This window comes from Podarcis erhardii (genome assembly GCF_964252035.2).
Source record: "Podarcis erhardii genome assembly, chromosome: 6".
Classification (NCBI taxonomy): Eukaryota; Metazoa; Chordata; class Lepidosauria; order Squamata; family Lacertidae; genus Podarcis; species Podarcis erhardii.
Genome location: NC_138510.1, coordinates 20,761,902 through 20,782,097, shown reverse-complemented (window position 1 = coordinate 20,782,097; position 20,196 = coordinate 20,761,902). Strand labels below are relative to the sequence as shown.

The 20,196-nt window shown below is 45.4% G+C and overlaps 1 protein-coding gene across 1 annotated transcript; it reads left to right on the top strand.

Annotated features, from left to right (window-relative positions):
• LOC309345059 (somatomedin-B and thrombospondin type-1 domain-containing protein-like) lies at positions 1–16,919 on the top strand. The gene is made up of 5 exons (XM_081868100.1): positions 1–660; positions 3,099–3,293; positions 6,676–6,754; positions 8,138–8,314; positions 15,319–16,919. The coding sequence occupies exons 1-5, from the start codon at positions 435–437 to the stop codon at positions 15,434–15,436; spliced, it is 795 nt and encodes a 264-aa protein (XP_081724226.1). The 5' UTR covers positions 1–434; the 3' UTR covers positions 15,437–16,919.
• Positions 16,920–20,196: the final 3,277 nt, after the last annotated feature.

The following is a 20,196-nucleotide window of genomic DNA, read 5'->3' as shown; positions in this document are numbered from 1 at the left end:
GGAAGGTCAGCGCGGACAGGGAGCGGAGCGCCCGCCGCCTTGGGGTGGGGCGAGCGCAGGTTGGCGCAGGCTGGCTAAAGGTCGCCCTGGGCTGCTCCCTTTCCAGATCCGCTTTCGGAAACTTTCACGCGCAGGGCGGATGTTCAGCTGGGCGGCGGCGGCGGCGGCAACAGCTCTTCTCCAGGCAAGCGCTGCCCAACTTGCGCACCGGAGCACTTTGCGCGTGGGCTCCGCGCAGCATCCCCCGCCGCACCCGACGTCTAGGCAGTCCGCGTGGACTTGCCCCCGCCCACCTTCCTCCTATTAATTCCCATTATCGAATTCACCGGATCCACTCCGGTCTCAGTCCCGGATCCAGCGCCTAGTTTTCGGCCGAGAGTAGCTGGTGCTCGGCGCTGCGCAGCTCAGTCGGCGTCGCCCTTTCGGGCAGGATCATGCGGGCGCGCCCCTGCTGGACGCTGCGCGCGGGGCTGCTGCTGCTGCTGGCCGCGCCGGAGGCGGAGGGCGGCTGCGCGGCGCTGGGGCGCTGCTGCGCGGGCCGGAGCATGGCGTGCGTGAGCACCGGCTGGAGGGCGGACGGGTCCCACGGGCCCTGCTACTGCGACCAGGCGTGCCCTTACACCTTGGACTGCTGCCAGGACTACCGGCAGGTGTGCCCAGGTGGGTAAGGAGCAGGAGGAGTAGGGGCGGGGGATGCTACACCTGAGGATGGATGGTCCAGCTCAGGTAGGATTAGGCATGGGGGACCTGTGGGTGTTTTCTTTTCTTGGATTCCCCTCATCTCTCACCATGGGGTTTGGTGGCTGGGGCTGATGGGAGCTGGAAGGCCACAGATGATAAGTCTGTGACTTCCAGTGATAAGTCAAATTCAGCACCTGCAAGGGGGCTGGACTAGATGACCCCTGGGGAACCCTTCCGACGCTTCAATTCTATGACATGCTTAGAAAGAGCAGTGCCTTTTTTTCAGAGTGCCGGATCCCACCCAGAAGGGGAACTGCGATTGAAACTCAAGGGTGGGAAAATGACTTGGTGTAGCCAATTCAAATGGACTACAGCCCTTGTGTGAATACTTTTTTGGCTTATTGTCCGGATGAGAAACCTGTGACTTTCCAAATGCAGACTCTCATCTGCCTCATCTTGTTAGGGCTAGGGCTGTTGGAAGTTCAAAAATCTCTGCAGGGCTTGAGGTTCTTCATCCCTGAATTTAAGAGTACTAGAGGGAGCTGGAAGTTACTGAGCCCAGGTGGAAAATTACAGTATTGACAATCTACTCCTACCTATGTTATTTAAAAACTAAATCCCACTGATTTGCGCAGGATTTACTCCCAAGGCAGCTGTTCCATGTGGTCTTAAACATGTTTTACTTGGAGATAAGTACTCTGGAGTTCAGCGGGGGGCTAACACCTGAATAAAAGTGTTTCCTTTTAAAGTTAGGATTGCAACTTGGGGGAAGTGATAGTGGCTTAAGCTTTCTTGTGTTGGAAATCAGATACCAATGAATCTCAATGTTCTTGGAGGACATTTGAGTGCTGTTGACATGTGTATTGCATTCAGAACTTTTTCTTTATTAAAAAGATCAATAACAGTCTGTGCAAAAGCATAAGCTATGCAAATGGTGCTGTTTTATCCTGCTGTTGCAAGGCATCAAAAAGAGCTAACACTGAAGCCCCGTGTGCACAATTATTCGTAGAGTTCAGAGCATATGGTACAACTCAAGGCATTTGTAATGGCCTGGAGTAACTGCAGTGGTTCTCTTAATACTACTTAAAATATATATATATCTCTCACACACTGAGCATATTAACATCTTCTTCCTGTTCCCTAGTACAACAGAACCCAAATATTGGCAAATAGGAATTTCCTAAATCTTGACTTTTCAAAAGCTGAGGTTTTCAGCATATTGGATATTTTACTTAATGCAGAATTCTGCTTGTGCACTCCCCCCACCCCCACATGCAACCCATCCCATCCCTATAATAATCTATACTTCCCATAACTCTTAGTAAAACTTTCCAGGAGACAAACATTGCTATTTTCTATTAGGCAATTGAAAACATGGGGTCCTTTTTAAAAAGGGAACATATGTAAAAGAAAATTCAAGCAAAACAGAATTATCCCTCTCCACAAAATGCAGGTTGCTTGATTAGCCTTTATTAGAGCTACTGAAGCGTAAGTCCCTTTCTTATATGCCTCATCAATCCATACAGTGGTACCTTCAGGTTACAGACTCCGCTAACCCAGAAATAGTGCTTCAGGTTAAGAACTTTGCTTCGGGATGAGAACAGAAATCGTGGCAGTGGCATGGCAGCAGCAGGAGGCCCCATTAGCTAAAGTGGTGCTTCAGGTTAAGAACAGTTTCAGGTTAAGAACGGAACTCCGGAACAAATTAAGTACTTAACCCGAGGTACCACGGTATTCTCAACTGGTGCCATCTTGTGGCTTTTTGAAGAAATGGCACAATATTGTCCTTTGCAAGTGTCACTCTTGGCCTTCTGCATGTACTGTGGTAGTTTGCAGATAGGTGCCGTGACTTGCTGACACTCAGGTGGGGTGTTTGTGGCAAAAGCCAGAAATTGGAGAGCTGTTCTTTTCACCGTAGTCATCTTTGCTTTGGCAACTGAGAGGGCTGGAAGATGTCTGAATCCACACATATACTTGGATTGAAAACTGTGCTTTGCATTACACGTCCAGAGTAATTGCGTGGAAGAGGGAATCGTTTTATATTCCTGCATGGTTACGAAGCTCAGGCTGGCTGGTTCTCCCAAGTGCAGTGGAATGAAGTGGAAGAATGCTGAGCTGGTAAAATGAGCTGCCTCACTTCATCCTGCTGTTGGGGAACCACTTTTTTTTTAAAAAAAGTAATTCCCTATGTAAACAGACAGATGACCCTGTAAGTAGAAAACTTGGCAGTTTAAAGTGGTATCATGATTGCTTCAAACGCCTATTGTGAATGTGGGCTAAGTTGGGACACCTAAATGCTGGCACTCCTGCTTGGCAGGTATGGATCAGACTTGCTTATTTGAGAAGAATGCCAGCCTGGAAATGCATGGAATAGATAACAATTGTGAGTTTTGTCCTCCTCCTCCTCCTTTCCTCAGTGGTCTCCTGCGTGGTCTCTGAGTGGAGCGAATGGAGCAGCTGTTCGGAGACTTGCAAGGCAGCGTACCGTGTGAGGAGGAGGCGCATCATCCGGGAGCCGAGAAATGGCGGCGAAACCTGCCCGCCTCTCGAGGACAAGGCTGGCTGTTTTGAGTATTGGACTCAGCAAGGAACAGAGTGCAAGCAGCCTTTCAGTAAGTGGAGCAGGGCACAGGTTGAGTTTGTGTGTGGGGGGGGGGGGGACAGATTATTGGCAGAAAAAGGGTTTCCAAGGCCTGCTTTTGGATGCATTCAAAATTAAATTGTACCCCCTCCCCCCAAAAAAAGTCTTGTTAGAGCATTTCTTCTGGTTACTTTTGTTTTGTTCTACTATATCAATAAGCTGAAGAAAGTTATTGACTTATGTCAAGTGCCTCTTGCTTAACAGGGGTACCCCATATTTGGCTGGGTTTCTTCTGCTGCTCTACCGGTTTGGTAAGGTAAAGGTAAAGGGACCCCTGAACATTAGGTCCAGTCATGACTGACTCTGGGGTTGCGGCGCTCATCTCGCTTTATTGGCCAAGGGAGCCGGCGTACAGCTTCCGGGTCATGTGGCCAGCAGGACTAAGTTGCTTCTGGTGAACCAGAGCAGAGCACAGAAACGCCGTTTACCTTCCTGCTGGAGTGGTAACTGTTTATCTACTTGCACTTTGACGTGCTTTCGAACTGCTAGGTTGGCAGGAGCAGGGACCAAGCAACGGGAGCTCACCCCGTCGCGGGGATTTGAACCGCTGACCTTCTGATCGGCAAGTCCTAGGCTCTGTGGTTTAACCCACAGCGCTACACAGAATTGTAGAAGTTGGAAAGGGACCACAAGGGTAATCTGGTTCAACACCCAGCAGTGCAGGAATCTTTGACCCAACATGGGGCTCAACCCCATTACCCTGAGATTAAGAGTCTTATGCTCTACCGACTGAGCTGTCCCAGATGCGAGAAAGAAAGTGCTGTAGTTTACAATGCCCCATGCTTCGACACATTCATAATTAGAGTGGCCCTACAGCACACAAAACAGCTTTAGATGCACACTTGTGCTTGGAGAGCAGTTGCATATGTCCCTCTTCTAGTTCATCCAGAGTAAAATGGGATGATGCAAAGCGACATCTAGTGTAATAATAAAAATAATAATTTATTATTTATACCCCGCCCATCTGGCTGGGCCTCCCCAGCCACTCTGGGCGGCTTCCATAGAAACCAAAAATACAGTAAATCACACGTTAAAAAGTTCCCTGAACAGGGCTGCCTTAAGATGTCTTCTGAATGTCAGGTAGTTGTTTATCGCTTTGACATCTGCTGGAAGGGCGTTCCACAGGGCGGGCGCCACTACCGAGAAGGCCCTCTGCCTGGTTCCCTGTAGCTTTGCTTCTCGTAATGAGGGAACCGCCAGAAGGCCCTCGGCGCTGGACCTCAGCGTCCGGGCAGAATGATGGGGGTGGAGACGCTCCTTCAGGTATACTGGACCGAGGCCGTTTAGGGCTTTAAAGGTCAGCACCAACACTTTGAATTGTGCTCGGAAACGTACTGGGAGCCAATGTAGGTCTTTCAAGACCGGTGTTATATGGTCTTGGCTAAGGATTGGTCAAGGTGTTTTTCTGAGTGCCTTTGCTGCAGAGCAGCCCAAGAAGTCTGATCACTGTAGTCCATGCATTTGTAACCTTGAGGCTGGATTACCGCAGTGCTCTCTAGGTAGGGTTTCCCTTGGGCTTGGTCTCCCTCCTATATCCATGGAAGGTTGCCTTCCATCAGCAGAAGAGTTGAATGCCACCCATATCCTTTGAGGTGCCACGAGACTCGGTGTTGCTTTTGCCGCAACAGATTAACATGGCTGCTTCTCTGAAAACTGTGCTTGTACACGAGGATATGTTGGGGCTGGGCTCCATTCAAATTATGGCTGTCACCTGCTTAGAGAAATCACAGCTGAGTTTAAGACTGTGATTCTACCCCAAGTTACCTGGGAGTAAGCCCCACTGAATTCAGGTGGACTCATTTCTGAGTAGAGGGGGTTAGGGTTGTGCTGTGGGTATATTGATTTAATTAAATCTGCACGTGAGAGACAACAGTAACATTCACACATTACATTCATACAAACTTTGTCCACAAATAGTTGAGCTATACATTTGTCCTGTAATAGGTAAAGATACCCCTGACCATTAGGTCCAGTTGTGGATGAGTCTGGGGTTGCTGCGCTCATCTCGCTCTATAGACCGAGGGAGCCAGCGTTTGTCCGCAGACAGCTTCTGGCCAGCATGACTAAGCCATTTCTGGTGAACCAGAGCAGTGCACGGAAACACCCGCGTCCCACATGTACTGTAAAACAGGTTAATATTTAGTGAATATATAGTCTGCGTGCTTGTGCACACAATAGTTGAGCTGTATGAATGAACAAGTGCAACACTTTCACACTAAGACTTGTGCGCTTGTAGAGACCGCCTGCACCCGTGTTCAGTGCAATGTGTGAACAACACTATCCAGAATTTTAAAGCAGTGGTAAGCAGAATACAGGCTTATTGGAGCCCGTGTCAGATGCAGTGTGTCTCTGAATACCAGATGCTGAGAAGCAAAGTGTGTGTGTGGGTGTGGGTGTGGGTGTGGCGGGGAGTGCTATTGTGCTCTCACATCCAGCTTGTAGGCATCTCATAGTTATCTGGTTGGTCACTGCGAGAACAGAATGTAGGAGAAAATGGACCTTTGGCTTGATCCAGGACTTGAATGCAGTACTAAATGGACCTTTGGCTTTTACTAGATTCCCCAAGAGCTATTAACCAGAGGCAGGTGCAACAAGTCACACAGTTAGAATTCAAGAACAGGGTGCCTCTGAGCACATTCTGAGCCTAGGAAATTGTCTTCAGCACAGGAACTGAACTGAGTCCATAGCCCTTTCTCACAAAAGCATGGCCCTAGTTGGAGCTTTTCTTTTCAGCAGCCTAATTTAGGTGGAACAACTCATTTTATTGCAGATATTGTCAAAACAACTGGGTGTCAAAAATCTTTGCTGTGCTACTGGAAATCAACCAGAGATCTGCGATCTCTAGCTTCTGCCCACCCTTTCCCTAACAACTGGCCCTTTTCTGGTGTACTTGTTTAGACTGATTATTATTTTTCTTCTGTCTTTTTATTTTTTTGGTTTGTTTTGAAAAAAACCAAACAAAGCCAGTGTTTCTGAGACCAAAATAAAATCTGTAGGCTGGAGAAGAGCTTAAGTGGTATATTTCTAAATTGGGATATTATTAAAATAGCTTGCTCCCTCCAGTGTAGTTTCTGGGATGATAATTAGCAGGCCTGTTTGTACGGACAACAAGGGGGGATTTTGTGGGCGGAGGGTACCCATTTCTGCCCAGCGGAATGATGAATAATCACCAGTGGTCTGAGAATGTGGGAGAGAACTCACTCTCTCTGATTTCCTGCCAGAGGGAAAATGACACGGCATTAAAGACCGCAAATGTCCCAGTTGTTATTGTTCTGTAGATGCAGGCGGGCTCGGGGCACCGTTGTCACTTATCATGTCTGCTGTGTTTTCCTTTTTCCCTTTGATGTGAGCAGTCCCAGCATTAATAACCACTGGAGGCTATGGGAAAGCGAGGAGAAAGCGAGCTGTGTCCATTGAGAATGAAAGAGCCGGGTAAGTAATGAGCTGCTCAAAGAGTCTACAGCGTTGCTGTCCTCCTGTGGGTCACACTATGGCCTTGAGCTCATATAATGAAATGACACAAGTCTAGATTCACAGGCCTGGAAGACATACTGGTACAGCCTTTGGCCCATTTCCCTGATGCAAAGCCAACCTCCAGCACATATGTTCCCCCCAGCCTTCTGCTTATACATAGAACAGTGCTTTAACCTGCACTTTTCATTTATATGGTGCTGTCACAATCCCTGTAAATACACCGCTGTAAATCCTTAATAGGCCAAACACATTTTGACAAAGTCTTCCTCGGCGGCCTTATTAAAAACGTTAACAATTCAGCTGGTTCTGAGCTGCAGCTGCTTAAAAGAGGAGAAAAAAATACGCATAGGGTCCTGAATAAGTACAGATGTCTCCCCAGCTTACGCACGATGGACTCATGTGCAACCACGTATATGCACTGTTATGTACTGAAGTTCTCAGGGGGATACTGTAGATAGTTTTCACTCAGGTCCACATATGCAAATGAGGGATTGAAAGTGACGTTCAGTGATTGGATAGTTACAGAAAGTGGTTACTGTTGCATTGTAGTGGAGCTCTATATAAGCAGGCTGGCTGAACCCTTCAGTTCAGTTCTGTTCTGTGAATAAAGAAGAGCTGTTTGAAGAATCGCTGTGTCGTCTGATATGTTCACCCACAACTTAACATGCGCAGCCCTAGGAAGTATTTAAATAAATTGATTAAAATTTCAAAAAAGGGCAAAATGGCCCCAAAAGAGCAGGAAAGGAGCTAGCAATCACATGAGCCTTTGCACCAATCTTTGAGGCCTGTGAAGAGTTGGGCATTTGAGAAAGGTGGTTTGGAGGGAGCGATTGTGGTGGAGTTTGGTGGATTTTTGTGAATTTTTGGCAGAGGTTTTGGTTGTTTACAGGCTTTATAGATGGTGTTCTCCACCATACGTGATTTCACGTTTATGAGTGGTACCCAGGAACGTAATCCCTGTGTAAGTGGAGAAATGCCTGTATACAGGTTGGCCAAATAAATTTCAAAAAGCCTCCTGCAAATAATGGATGTAGAGTTGAAGGGTGGTAATTAGCTAAGTTTTACTCTTGAGTATACCCACTGGAACTTAGTCCTGTTCATTAATTCTAGCAGGCATGGTCTTGGGTAAAACATCCCACCTGAAGACCTTGTTGAAATGCATTTGGCCCAGTAAGTATTTATAGTGTGACACCAGAGGTACTGCACCTCCACGATACACATATTTATTTTTGTAAGTAAGCCTTACACAGACCCTGGGTGAGCGTTTGGAACCCCTGGAATCTTGCGCAGTTCGGAGATTGGGGTGGCATGAAATCCTATTCCCCTCTCTTCCCATGGCAGGTACTGTGTCGAATTTCAGCTCATGGCCATCACAGAAGGATGTCTGCGTGGGAACAGCTCTTACACTCATTGGATGAAATATCTCAGCGAAGGACATCTGGTGTGTGTTGAGTGTCAGCACCCAGCTTTGGATTCCAGGAACCTGCACTGCTCAGGGGATGGCAGTGGAGCCAAAAAGTAAGAGTTGATTGTTCTGTTTTTGCCCAGTTGGAAATGCTTTGTTGTTGGGAAAATTGCAACCCTGTCTTCTAAACTTCTGTACTGCCTGGCACAGGGGTGGGGTAACTTTTTCAGTTCCGGGGAGCTGCGTTTGCTTCTGGGCAACTTTCAGGGGTGGGTCACTGTTAGGATATTTCCGTTCCTCCTTAAAAAGGGAACAGGCTGTTGTGTGTCACAAGCCTGCGTACCTCCTGCTTACAGGGAGTTTCCGTTTTGTATATACCTTTTGCTTCTTGCTGTTTTCCACAACATGGACGCAAGCAGTCATGTTTTTCCTTTGTTCTGACCAACGTTGAATAAAGCTGTAAATATGCTCTTCTGGGTGAATCTTCCATTGTGGAAACTCTGCAAAAAGGGCGTGCATGAGTCCTGGAATGTGTCTGAGGTTCGTGTCACTAATTGACTGATGCTGTTCTAATGGGAGTCTGGAGATCGTCCAGAGACGATGATGGAGGCCTGCCTGATGATGCCTCTGACTCCCTGGCAGTATCCCAACAACAGGTTATGGGCCCAGATTCACAGGAGTGATGGGTGATGGGTGGGGCAAGAGGCAGAAGCGGACTAGGCAATGAATGTGAATTTTCCTTTGTACAATGAGTTACTTTTTACACACACTGGCTGTAGAAAAGAAGATATGCAGGTGTGGGCTAGCAGAGGGCAGATTGAGACTGGTGGGGCAGCATCCCATTTGCCCCAATTGACCAGCCTCTGCTGCCCTTTAGGTCTTTAAAAGTAAGCACCAGTGCCTTAAATTGACCTCAAAATATGAATGTACATCCTTCAAAATATGTGTGATATGAATGACTCCAGCTATGCGCATGCAACTTGATGTTGCAATCCCCCAGAACGTGCATATGTGAATCTGGCTGCAATCGGCTGTACCCACTTACCTGGGAGTAAGCCCCATTGAACCCAATGGGAGTTACTTCTGAGTAGGCACTTACAGGTTTGCATTGTTGGCCCGTCCTGACCGTCAAAAGCAAGCTGGCTCAACTCGATCCGTTCTTAATGCATAGGAACATGGAAGCTAAATCTGCCCTGGCTGTTGTTGTGACAGTGCTCATTCAAGAACATTTTAAACAACAAATAAGTTTGTATGAAACAGTACGTTCTTCCAGGTAGCATTTTATCAGCGGTATTGAGCAAGAAAAGCACTGCTAGGTATTCTCCCCGCGCCTCCCTGAAGTCTTCAGTATAGAACTGCAGTTATTTTGATAAGGCAGCAATAACAGCCACTGTAGCTGTCTGGAGAGGCCATAAAATGCAGTAAAAACGTAAGAGGAGTACTGAGTTTGCTATTTAGTATATGGGATGACTCTAGTCCTCTTCAGGCATTCATCTTATGAGCTCAGTCAATGGAGGCACAAGGGGGAGAGAGTAGGAATGAGTGTGTTAGCTCAGTCCCCACCCCCCCTCTATGAATTGGAGAGCGAATGTCTGCAGCAGAGGGCCTGTTTGACCCATGTAGGTTACTTGCCTGATGTCGAATTCTGGAAAACCGGGGTTCTGCCTTTCCTGGAAGCCTCCATGAGTACCGAAGGCTCTAATCTGCAGACGGCTGCTCCTGAATCATGTGCCCATGGGGGATTAGGCTGTTTGTCACAATGGTTGTATTACTTCTGGTGTCAGAAGCAATATTTATTTATTAAAAAAACTACTTTAAAAAAATTAAAAAAAAATTATTTGATCAGGAGCATACAATTCAGTGAAGGGACGTGGGTGGCGCTGTGGGTTAAACCACAGAGCCTAGGACTTGCCGATCAGAAGGTTGGTGGTTCGAATCCCCGCGACGGCGTGAGCTCCCATTGCTCAGTCCCAGCTCCTGTCAACCTAGCAGTACGAAAGCATGTCAAAGTGCAAGTAGATAAATAGGTACCGCTCCGGCGGGAAGGTAAACGGTGTTTCCGTGTGCTCCTCTGGTTCGCCAGAAGCGGCTTAGTCATGCTGGCCAAATGACCTGGAAGTTGTACGCCGGCTCCTTTGGCCAATAAAGCGAGATGAGCGCCACAACCCCAGAGTCGGCCACGACTGGACCTAATGGTCAGGGGTCCCTTTACCTTTACCTTATACAATTCAGTGACATACAAGAATAAAGACAAATCAATTAATGCAATTAAATTAATGCAAAGACCTTGAACCTGGCCAGTGCAGATGTTTTAACAATGGTCACATGTTGTCAGCCATGTGCCCCCGTCAGCAGGCTGGCTGCCACATTCTGCATCAGGTAGAGCTTCTGAGCCAGGCTTGAGGGCAGACCCACATAGAGCATATTGCAGTAATCTAGCCTCAGTGGTGCCAACATGTAGGCTTACAGTGGGTAGCCTATTCCTGTCCTGAAACAGTCATCGCAGGCAAACCAGATGAAGCCATAGCTGGAGACTGCGAGTCAGAGAGACCTGGTGCGTGTCGGGTTTGCCATGGGTATCTGTTGGCCACTGTGAGAACAGAATGCTGGACTAGACAGGCCTTCAGTCTGATCCAGACGGACTGCTTTTTCTGCTCACAGAAGGCAAATGCCTGAAAAGGGCTCACGTGGAATTTACAGGTTCAGAGAGAAAATGCCACTGAATTCCGGCTGCCATGAAGGAAGAGCAAGGGGGGCCCTGCTTTTGGCATCCCCAGAAGCCCCCGTGGGAAACGGGATGCAGTGGTGGGAGTGTAGTTGTGTTATAGATGGACCTTTGGTCCAGTCCATCAGGACTGCTCTGAAGCTAAGAGCAAATAACTGCTGGGGAAAAATGTTTGGTTCTCAAACTTTGTCCCAGCACTCGCATGCCACAGTGAGGAGAGGGCCAAATGAAGAGGAATCGGTAGTGGAAAGGAAACTCTGATCCTTAACATGTATTGAGCTTTGATAATTCAATCTTTGGGAGCAGGGAGGGAGGGGTGACCACACTCAATCCAGCCCAGTCATTATGTTTTTGCAATGAAAACCTGAATCCTTTTAACCAATGTGATTTTTTCAACCCCTTGAACCGTCCACATGCTGAAGAGTAGTCCCAGCTTTCAGAATTGCCTTGTTCTTTTTAATTGCTTTGTGTTTGTTGCCACTTTCATTTTCAGTTGCGTCCTCCTATTGTGCATGGTACCCCCCCCGCCTTGCTCCTAAAAACTAAAAAGCATTTCCATCACTTTCTTAGGCAAGTTATCTTTCCCTTTAAAGGTAAAGGTAAAGGGACCCCTGACTGTTAGGTCCAGTCATGGCTGACTCTGGGGTTGCGGCGCTCATCTTGCTTTATTGGCCCAGGGAGCTGGTATACAACTTCCGGGTCATGTGGCCAGCATGACTAAGCTGCTTCTGGCAAACTAGAGCAGCGCACGGAAACGCTGTTTACCTTCCTGCCGGAGCGGTACCTATTTATCTACTTGCACTTTTTGGTGTGCTTTCGAACTGCTAGGTTGGCAGGAGCTGGGACCAAGCAACGGGAGCTCACCCCATTGCGGGGATTAGAACTGCCGACCTTCTGATTGGCAAGTCCTAGGCTCTGTGGTTTAACCCACAGCGCCACCCGCGTTTCCCCTATCTTTCCCTTTAGGACAAGCAAATCTCTGTTCTTTTTTTTGGTTTTTCTTTGCTTCTTTTAAGACTTGGGGCTCGTCCCCACATCCACTTAACCCATGCTTTCCAGGTACAGGTCAGAGTGGTTTTCCTTTCTTTTCTAGGGAAAACCTGCTCTTCAGTGTTGAATCAGAGCAAATGTCAATCCAGAGAATACCTGAATTGCTGTTTGCTTGGATAGAGTGCTAAAAACTGGTTTTCCTTGGTGGGGAAAGCAACAGAGACCATAGCTAGTGAGGATGACCCCATCGTGAACTAATCTCTGCTTTGAAAGTAAGAAAAGAGTAGTTGGGCTGAGAATGACACCTCTTGCTAAATCTCCTAGGAAGTGCTTCACCCGTTATGAAGCTGGCTTAATGGATTGATCCAATTTCAGGCTCGCGTGTGTACGGTTCAAAGCATTTTGTTGAATTAGCTGAGCCATGTTCGGAATGTCTCACAAGGTCACGTCTCGTGCAACTGGGCCGGTACATCGATATTCCTCCCCTCCTTCTTTCTTCCAGAAATAGGCTGTGAAGGGCTGGCCAAATCAGCTGGGGGACGTGATGGCACGATGATCTGCCAGTCTCAATCATTTGAGAATGGAGAGCAGCTGGGGAGCAGCCTCTAGAATGAGTGGGAAAGAGAGCCCGCAGCCGGGAGACTATTCATCTTTTCCAAGGGTACAATGAAGGGGTAATATGGCCCTCTTAACAGAAAACTTGGGTGTTGAGGGCCAATGGGCCCGGAGCCAAAATAGGCCCACTGAGAAACAAGTGCGAGATAAACTGGCATGTTTGGTGGAACTTCAAGTTTTGCAGACATACATTTAAAAAAACAAAAAGGACCCCAAGGGATACCCACCCACCCCCACCCAAGAAAAGCCCCCTTAAGGTGCTCAGTGTTTATGGAATGTGTCATTCAGAAAAAGAAAAATGGAAATGGTGTGTGGTTGGGATTTTTACCTAAAAGCAGTTTCTGTGCAGTAACAGCTTGCCAGCATATTCTGTCTTGGTATAACTGGAGATAGTTCCAAGTTATGCCATTATGAACCCATACAGTACCCAAGTCAGTTAAAAAGTAGATTCTGAGAGCTGCAGATACCTTACACAGTGCTACAATCTTGGTGGCTGTGCCTTCCTCCAACAAGCACATTGAAGCCTAAAACGACCAGCCTTTAAAATGATGTAGTGTTTGTTTGTTTGTTTGTTTTTAATGGAGCATTTAAGAAATGGTACTGGAAAGTTCAGACCTGAGTAAGTACAGTTGACATTTGCAGAGAGCATGCACTGGGAATTGCTGGAAAAACCAGTGCTTCCTGCAAGCCTGCAAGGATTAGCTGTTCCTTATAGTTTGCAGCAAGATGTATTCACTGTGGAATGTGCTTTTGTTATGGACATTTATGTACATGCAGATGGGGACGGGTGTAAGGAACTGTTTTTCCAAGTTTAACCTTGTTTACATGGAGGGCCAAGAAGTATAATTTGTCCATCAGTAAAGGCAAATATGCAAGTGATTAAACATGATTGCTCAGTGGTAGCCGCTTCAAATTGGCCTTCACAATGTCCATTGTAAAGCTGTGGGCAGGATTAAGTTGAGTTGTGCATGAGCAGACCTTGTTCTACTTGTGCACACCCTACTTAATGTTAGGATTCTTTCCACTGTGTTGCAGTCATGGGATTGTTTTTATCACATGACGGTGTATGTTTTCATTGCACATTGTGGGAAGTGACGGAGACAGGATGTTTATATTACTGTGTTTTGTCCTTTTGCTCTTTCTCTTTGCTGTCTGATGCTGAAGAGGAAGGAGCTGAGTTGCGATGCTCCAAGTGTGTATATGTAAATAAACGTAGTATAGCCAAAAGCTACGCTACTGAGTCTGTACGCTAACTGCCTATACTCTGCTGATGCTGAAGTCTGCTGATGCCTCTTGGTATCAGTCGCTGGGATGTTCGGGCTGGAGGAAGCTTTTGAATCTCCCGAACGACCGACCAGGAGGGAGAGAACATGCCAGTTGGGCATGTGTCTCTGCCGGATTCCTACTCGTAGGTAGGACTTCCTGACACTTAATTCTGCCCTGATTCCACCCATTTCTTTTCTTTGACCATTTACTAGTGGGTGGAGGTCTAGTTTCAAAAAAAAGAAATCTGCCTTAAAAATGGAGGAAAGGGGGAGATTTTGAAAGTGTGGGTGCGGGGGTTTGAGATGTAACCACACAGCCCCTTCCCAATATTCTTAAGAGATGAGTATTTATTTATTTTGGTTATTATTTGTTAATTTATATACTGCTTAATACAGAATATAAAAACTGACCACGCATAATTGTTAAAATACAGAATGATTAAAAAAGGCAGCATAATGAAAATACTCAGTAAAGCAATCCCATTAAAAATAATAATAAAACTAATGGACCTAAGTTAGTGCATTTAGTGCTGTACTGAAAATTTCTCCTTCGGTTCTTCCCTCACCAACCACTCTTCAGTTAATGAGGGGGTGGGGAAACACATTCAGAAAATGAAAGAAAATTACAGTTGTCTGTACTTTGGCGCCTTTCTGGATGCCTGTGCTTTGTGAAAAAAGCAGAGTTTCACTAACCTATTGCATGGCTCTGGTACTGGATATTAAGGAATTGAGGATACATTAGGATCTATTTTTTTTTTTTAATTTTTATTTTATTTTATTTTTTTATTTTAAAAAAATATTTATTTATACAACAAGAAAAAACAAGAAAACACACACACAAAAAACCCCCCCACAAGTATCAAATTACACACAAATTACAAAAATACATTAGGATCTAAAGGTGCTGATATGAAACTTACTCTCCCACGCAAAATAAACATGCAGTTGTTTGCATCCATGCCTCTGGAGCCCCCATTGGTTCATCTCTCCCAGTAATGTTTGCTCTGATGGCGTTTCTGGTCCTGCTACCTGAGATGCTTTTTATCTGAAAATGCTATGGATAGAGAACATAGGATATAATGCCCACAAGCCTATACACCAACACTGAGCGATGCCTGCTACTTGTGACAAATTTAGGAGATTGCACGGTGTCCCTTTGAAGCAACAGCTAAATGATAAAAACCACTTCGGACCTGCAGGTTGAGAGATTGAAGCTCAAGTGAACAGTGCACTTCAGTACTGCACAGTTGTCTTTGTTTGAACGTCCAGCATCTGGAAGGTGTTTACTGTGTTTTCAGTGATTCAGAATTACCGGGTGTCCCTGCCATTCTCAAGGGCCTTTAGTTTGTGAGTACAGATTGAGAAATGCTTTTGAAGTACAAGCAAAAGCCAAGATTGATTCAACTCTTTTTATGTGCTCACCTGAAGCTGTGTGACTTGTGTGTGTGTGTTTCCTTGATGCTGCTTTTGGGGGAAGCTTAATGCATTGTATCAATGCTTGGTTCTGCTTTTTCTGTTCCAGGAACCAGCTACTGCACTGGCAGGCCGTAGGAAACCCAAGATGCAGAGGGACCTGGAAGCGAGTTCGCCAGCTGCACACTTGCTCCTGCCCTTCTGTCCACAGCTTCTTGTTCATCTGACTTTCACATAGTTGTCCCTCTGCCTTGAGTCTGCATCTCCTCCTTGGTTCTCCTTAATAGAAGTTCAACTGTGAACAGCCACAGTTGCGATGCCAACGGATATATTCTAAGATCAAGGGTACTTGCTGCTTTAAGGAACTGTCACTTGGTGACACAGGACCTTCTCCTTGAGTCTCAAGCTGAAGTTATTGGCATGTTAAAGAAGCAGGTAATATGTGCAGGATAGACCTGGGAGAGTAAGGTTTGAGGCTGGCAGGCCAACAAGACCATGCTGACAAGTGAGCAGTAAAGATCAAAACCTAGGGAGAACCCTTGGATTGGACCATAGACCCATCTTGTCCAGCCTCCTGTTCTCTGAGTGGCCAACCAGATGCCTGGGAGATGAGTGAGCTCATCCCAAACTTGGGTTGATTCTTAAATGTGCTGAGTCATCAGCTTTTGGATTTGGAGATAATGTCATGTCACTTGGTCAGCCCCACCTCCCACAGCCCCCTAAACCTCCATCCCCTTCTACACTGTCTGGGTTTGCTGCAGTGATGCTCCAGAATGAATGAGGCACTATAAGAGGAAATCTGATCCTCTCCATCTTTCTTCTTCCTGTTCTCCAGCACCGTTTTATTGGTGCCTTTCTGTAGTTAAAACTATGCTCAACCCAAGCCCATTATGATCACAGGGAGTAGAAAAACCCCACTGGCCTTTGGGAAATGTATTCGCCAGGCTATAAACTGGGGATTCTGATGTGTGGATTAGATCCAAGCCAGAGGAGAACTTAGGGGCTTGTAATGTCCACCACTCCTTTGACTCAGGTTTTTACAAGCCACTGAAACTCAGGCCTGAAAGTGGAGCACCTTGGTCAGGGCTGGGTAGATTCTGCATGTGTAGGAGGAAAGGGTTGAATGTGTGATACTGAGCAGGGAACTCTGCTTCCTATGAATGCTGGGGACTCTCAGGAACATAGGAAACTGCCCATTTGCCTATCTAGCTCAGTATTGTCTGCATTGACCAGCAGCCCAACCTGGAGATGCTGGGAATTAAACTAATCCAAAGTGCAGCAGCTAGACTGGTGATTGGGAGTAGTCGCTGAGACCATATCACCATTTAACCAGGCCTTTGGTTGATTTGATTGACATCCTGTGCCCTTTTAAAATGTGGTTTTTTGGGGGGTGGGGCGGTTATTGGGTTGTTGTTTTTACTTTGATTGTGTATTTTGTGGTTTTATATTTTGATTTTCTTCTATGAACTGCTCTGAGACCTCTGGGTATAGGGCGGTATATAAATTCAATAAATAATAATAATAATAATTATATAACCAATCCTAAAGGATCTTCATTGGCTCCCAGGACATCTCCAAGCACAATTCAAAGTGATGGTGCTGACCTTAAAGCCCTCAACAGCCTCGGACCTGGATATCTGAAGGAGCGTCTCCACCCCCATCATTCTGCCTGGATGCTGAGGTCCAGTGCCGAGGGCCTTCTGATGGTCCCCCCCCCCCCCGTGAGAAGTGAGGTTACAGGGAACCAGACAGAGGGCCTTCTCGGCAGTGGCGCCCTCCCTGTGGAATGTCAGATGTCAGGGAGAATTACACAACTTTTAGAAAACACCTGAAGGCAGCTGTTCATGTCTTACATTTTTTATTTCTTCTCTTTTGCTGGAAGCCGCATAGAGTGGCTGTGGAAACCCAACCAGATGGGCGGGGTATAAATATTATTATTATTATTATTATTATTATTATTATTATTATTAACCTGGGGCCTTCAGCATGCAAAGCAGATGTTGTACCCTTCACCCACAATTTTATATTTTAAATGCAAGTTTCTAGCCCCCATGGCTGCTGCCAACATATGCTTAGAATATCTGATGAAATCTTGCAAGGTTAGAGCAGGTGGTTGAGTAAGATTTCCATGTGAGCAGGGCTTCAGTTTTATGGGTAGCTTCTTCCTTTTCCTTGAACTAGCAGTAAGTAGCAGGATAATTTCTGTATCCCCTTGTCTCCAATTAATTAATTAATTACAGGGGATGTAGCTGCACATTATCCTTAAATTGGTGGATAAAATGAGTTCTCAAAGAAGCTTTAGCCTTTGGGCCAAATTATCCATTATTCAGTTGTTCCATGATATGTATTCCTCCCCCCATAAAGGGTTGTTGGTAGATTTATTTTTCACTTTATTTTATTGAAACAATTTACAGTATATACCACTTAACTCCAATAGTTTCTAAGCGGTTTATCAGGATGGGGCAGTTTTGAACACCCACACTCTTATTTGCTGCAACTCCAGTTAAATTTGGCTTTGGGCACTTGCTTTAAACTGAAAAGAAAAACAACATACATTGATTTATTGATTGGGGGGAAGGAATCCTGCCACGGATCTCCTGCCTAACATGAACTTTGGCCTGATGTCCCTGTGTACTCTTTTTGCAACTGTGGAGCACCCTGCCAGATTATTTGAGGAACAAGGAAATGGAATATAGGCTTGGGCTAGTTCCCATTGATTGATTGAGCCTTACAAACCACTCAAAACATCCTTGTGAAGCTTAGATACACTTGACCTTTCACTGGTGGAAGTTGGGGAGGTCAAGAACTTGGCTGACTTGTGAAGCCTTACACAGTGTCAATCTAGACATGTCGCTTGAGATCTGGGATTACAAATGCCTATTGTTTAAGAAGAAAAAAACAACATTTGGAGCCCTAGAATTGGATTAGTACCATGGTGCTGGTGCTCCTCCCTATTTTCCTGAATAAATATTGCCACCGCCCCCCTGAATTGTAATTTAGGAAATTGGTGGTGGGGAGATCATTCTCCTTCTGATTGTCACAGTTCCAGACGCCACAACTTCCTTAGAATTTGCTATTAACTTCTTAAAACAAACAGGAGGTGATTGTACTCATGGATCTTCTCTGCCATCTCTAGTTGTACTCACACTTACAAAGGATACACACTGCTGTGCATGTTTACTCAGAAGCAAGTGCCACAGAGTTCAGTGGGACTTGCTCCCAAGCTTTAAACTAACGCACACACCTTCAGGAAAGTCTTTTTGAACTCAATAGGGCTCACCTCTGGGTTGGCATCTGTCTGTCTTGGGAGACAGTGGAAGAGAGAACCTTTGGAGGTGAAGTCAAACTGTTGGAAGGTTGCTGCACCTGCTGTGGCTGTAGAGACTAATATGGGAGAGACATGTTTTGTTGCAGCTGGGACAGATGAAGGTGTCTGATTATATTGACTGGGTAGACATAGTATTGCCCTGTTCAATAGAAAAAAAAATCTTCTGTGCACCTGTGGCATGCCAAACCATATTCTGAAATAATTTGGACCTGGAAACACTGGTAGTTTTTTTTCCATTTGCAGGCTTTGTGTTTTGAAAGAGCCCATTAAAATTAATATTTATGGAAAGTTCTACCTATTGCTGGTTTTTTTCTTCCTGGTAAGGGGAATGGTTGCATTTACAGCATTGGAGCTGGCATTTCTCATGTTTTCCTCTGAAGAAGTGGTGGTGGGGGAACTGGGTGGGGATTTCAGCATGGCCGTCTAGACCAAGAGATGGGGAAACACCTGGAGGACCACAACTTCCATCATCCCTGACCATCGTCCATGCTGGCTGGGGATGATGGGATCTGGAGTCCAGTAAAAGGAATCATCTGCCATTGGAACAGTCACGATGCTTTATGGTCTCATATTGAACCAGAGAACATTTTAAAGGAAACTTTGGGGTGTTGTCATACAAAATGCGAATATTATATTTTTGTGTGTGTGTGTGTTTGGAGGGAGGATCGCGTCTCCAGTCTACAACTTTTGAAATGTTAAAATAGACATGCGGTACAGTCCTGTACTATGTTGCAATGGGGATTTGGTGTTTGAAAGTGCGTCCTCATTTCAGTAGGGAGAGGTGTTTGATTCCATTCACACTTAAATGCAAACCTACCAGATTCATACTTTTCAAAACAATATGTGATTAGAAATGCAACCATCTTTTGAAACTGGCACTTCTCCAAATTTTACAGTGAAGTTCTCCAGACACTGAATGTATATGTATGTTTTTGTACACAAGAGAAAATTGTGTATAAAGTGCACATATCAGACAAAATCACATACAAAATGCATTTTGTTATGGAAAATGGCATACAAAGATGTGTAAGCAAGGATAAATTCACTTTAAAATGCAGGCAGTTTTTAATGAGAATTTTTTTAAAATCTACAAATTGCTGTGGAGATGGTGGCGAAGATTGGAAAAAAATATGAAATTGAGAGAACCAGAATTGACAGATCCATTCCTTTCCAGCCAAGAGTCTGTGGCTGGGATCATCCTGGACAATTCATGTGTGCAACTACTTCTCACTGAATTTCTCTACAAATACTGCGAGTTCAAAAAAGGAGGCCTGTAATCTACAGAATTGGTATTGCAGTGAAATCCAGCGAATTTATCTTGTCCACAAGAGGGCAGCATCCACTCCTTGCTTTAATATCAGCAGTAAGACCATAATAAAAGTAAATTTTATTTGTTTTTAAAAAGGAGTATAAGTGGGAAAGTAAATTGCTTTTAAAATGTGGGGGACACAGATGTTTGAAATGGGACACATTTTTGCCTACAAGTTAAAGCAGACATACAACACAAGAAGCTTTTATCCCCATATATTCCTGCAACATGCCCTATATACAATAGTGCTTTGGTTTTTTTTTTAATTAAAAAATGTAAATCTAATGCTATTAGAAAAACAGGGTTTAAATCCTGCTTAAAATGTCTTTACATTATAAACAAGACCGACG

What these genes read in the sequence shown, in the direction of transcription:
- LOC309345059 (XM_081868100.1), top strand. Translation starts at nt 435, where the DNA reads ATGCGGGCGCGCCCCTGCTGGACGCTGCGCGCGGGGCTGCTGCTGCTG. An exon ending in CTACCGGCAGGTGTGCCCAG is followed by an intron (nt 661 to 3,098) that starts GTGGGTAAGGAG and finishes TCCTTTCCTCAG; the next exon opens with TGGTCTCCTGCGTGGTCTCT. An exon ending in GATGGCAGTGGAGCCAAAAA is followed by an intron (nt 8,315 to 15,318) that starts GTAAGAGTTGAT and finishes TTTCTGTTCCAG; the next exon opens with GAACCAGCTACTGCACTGGC.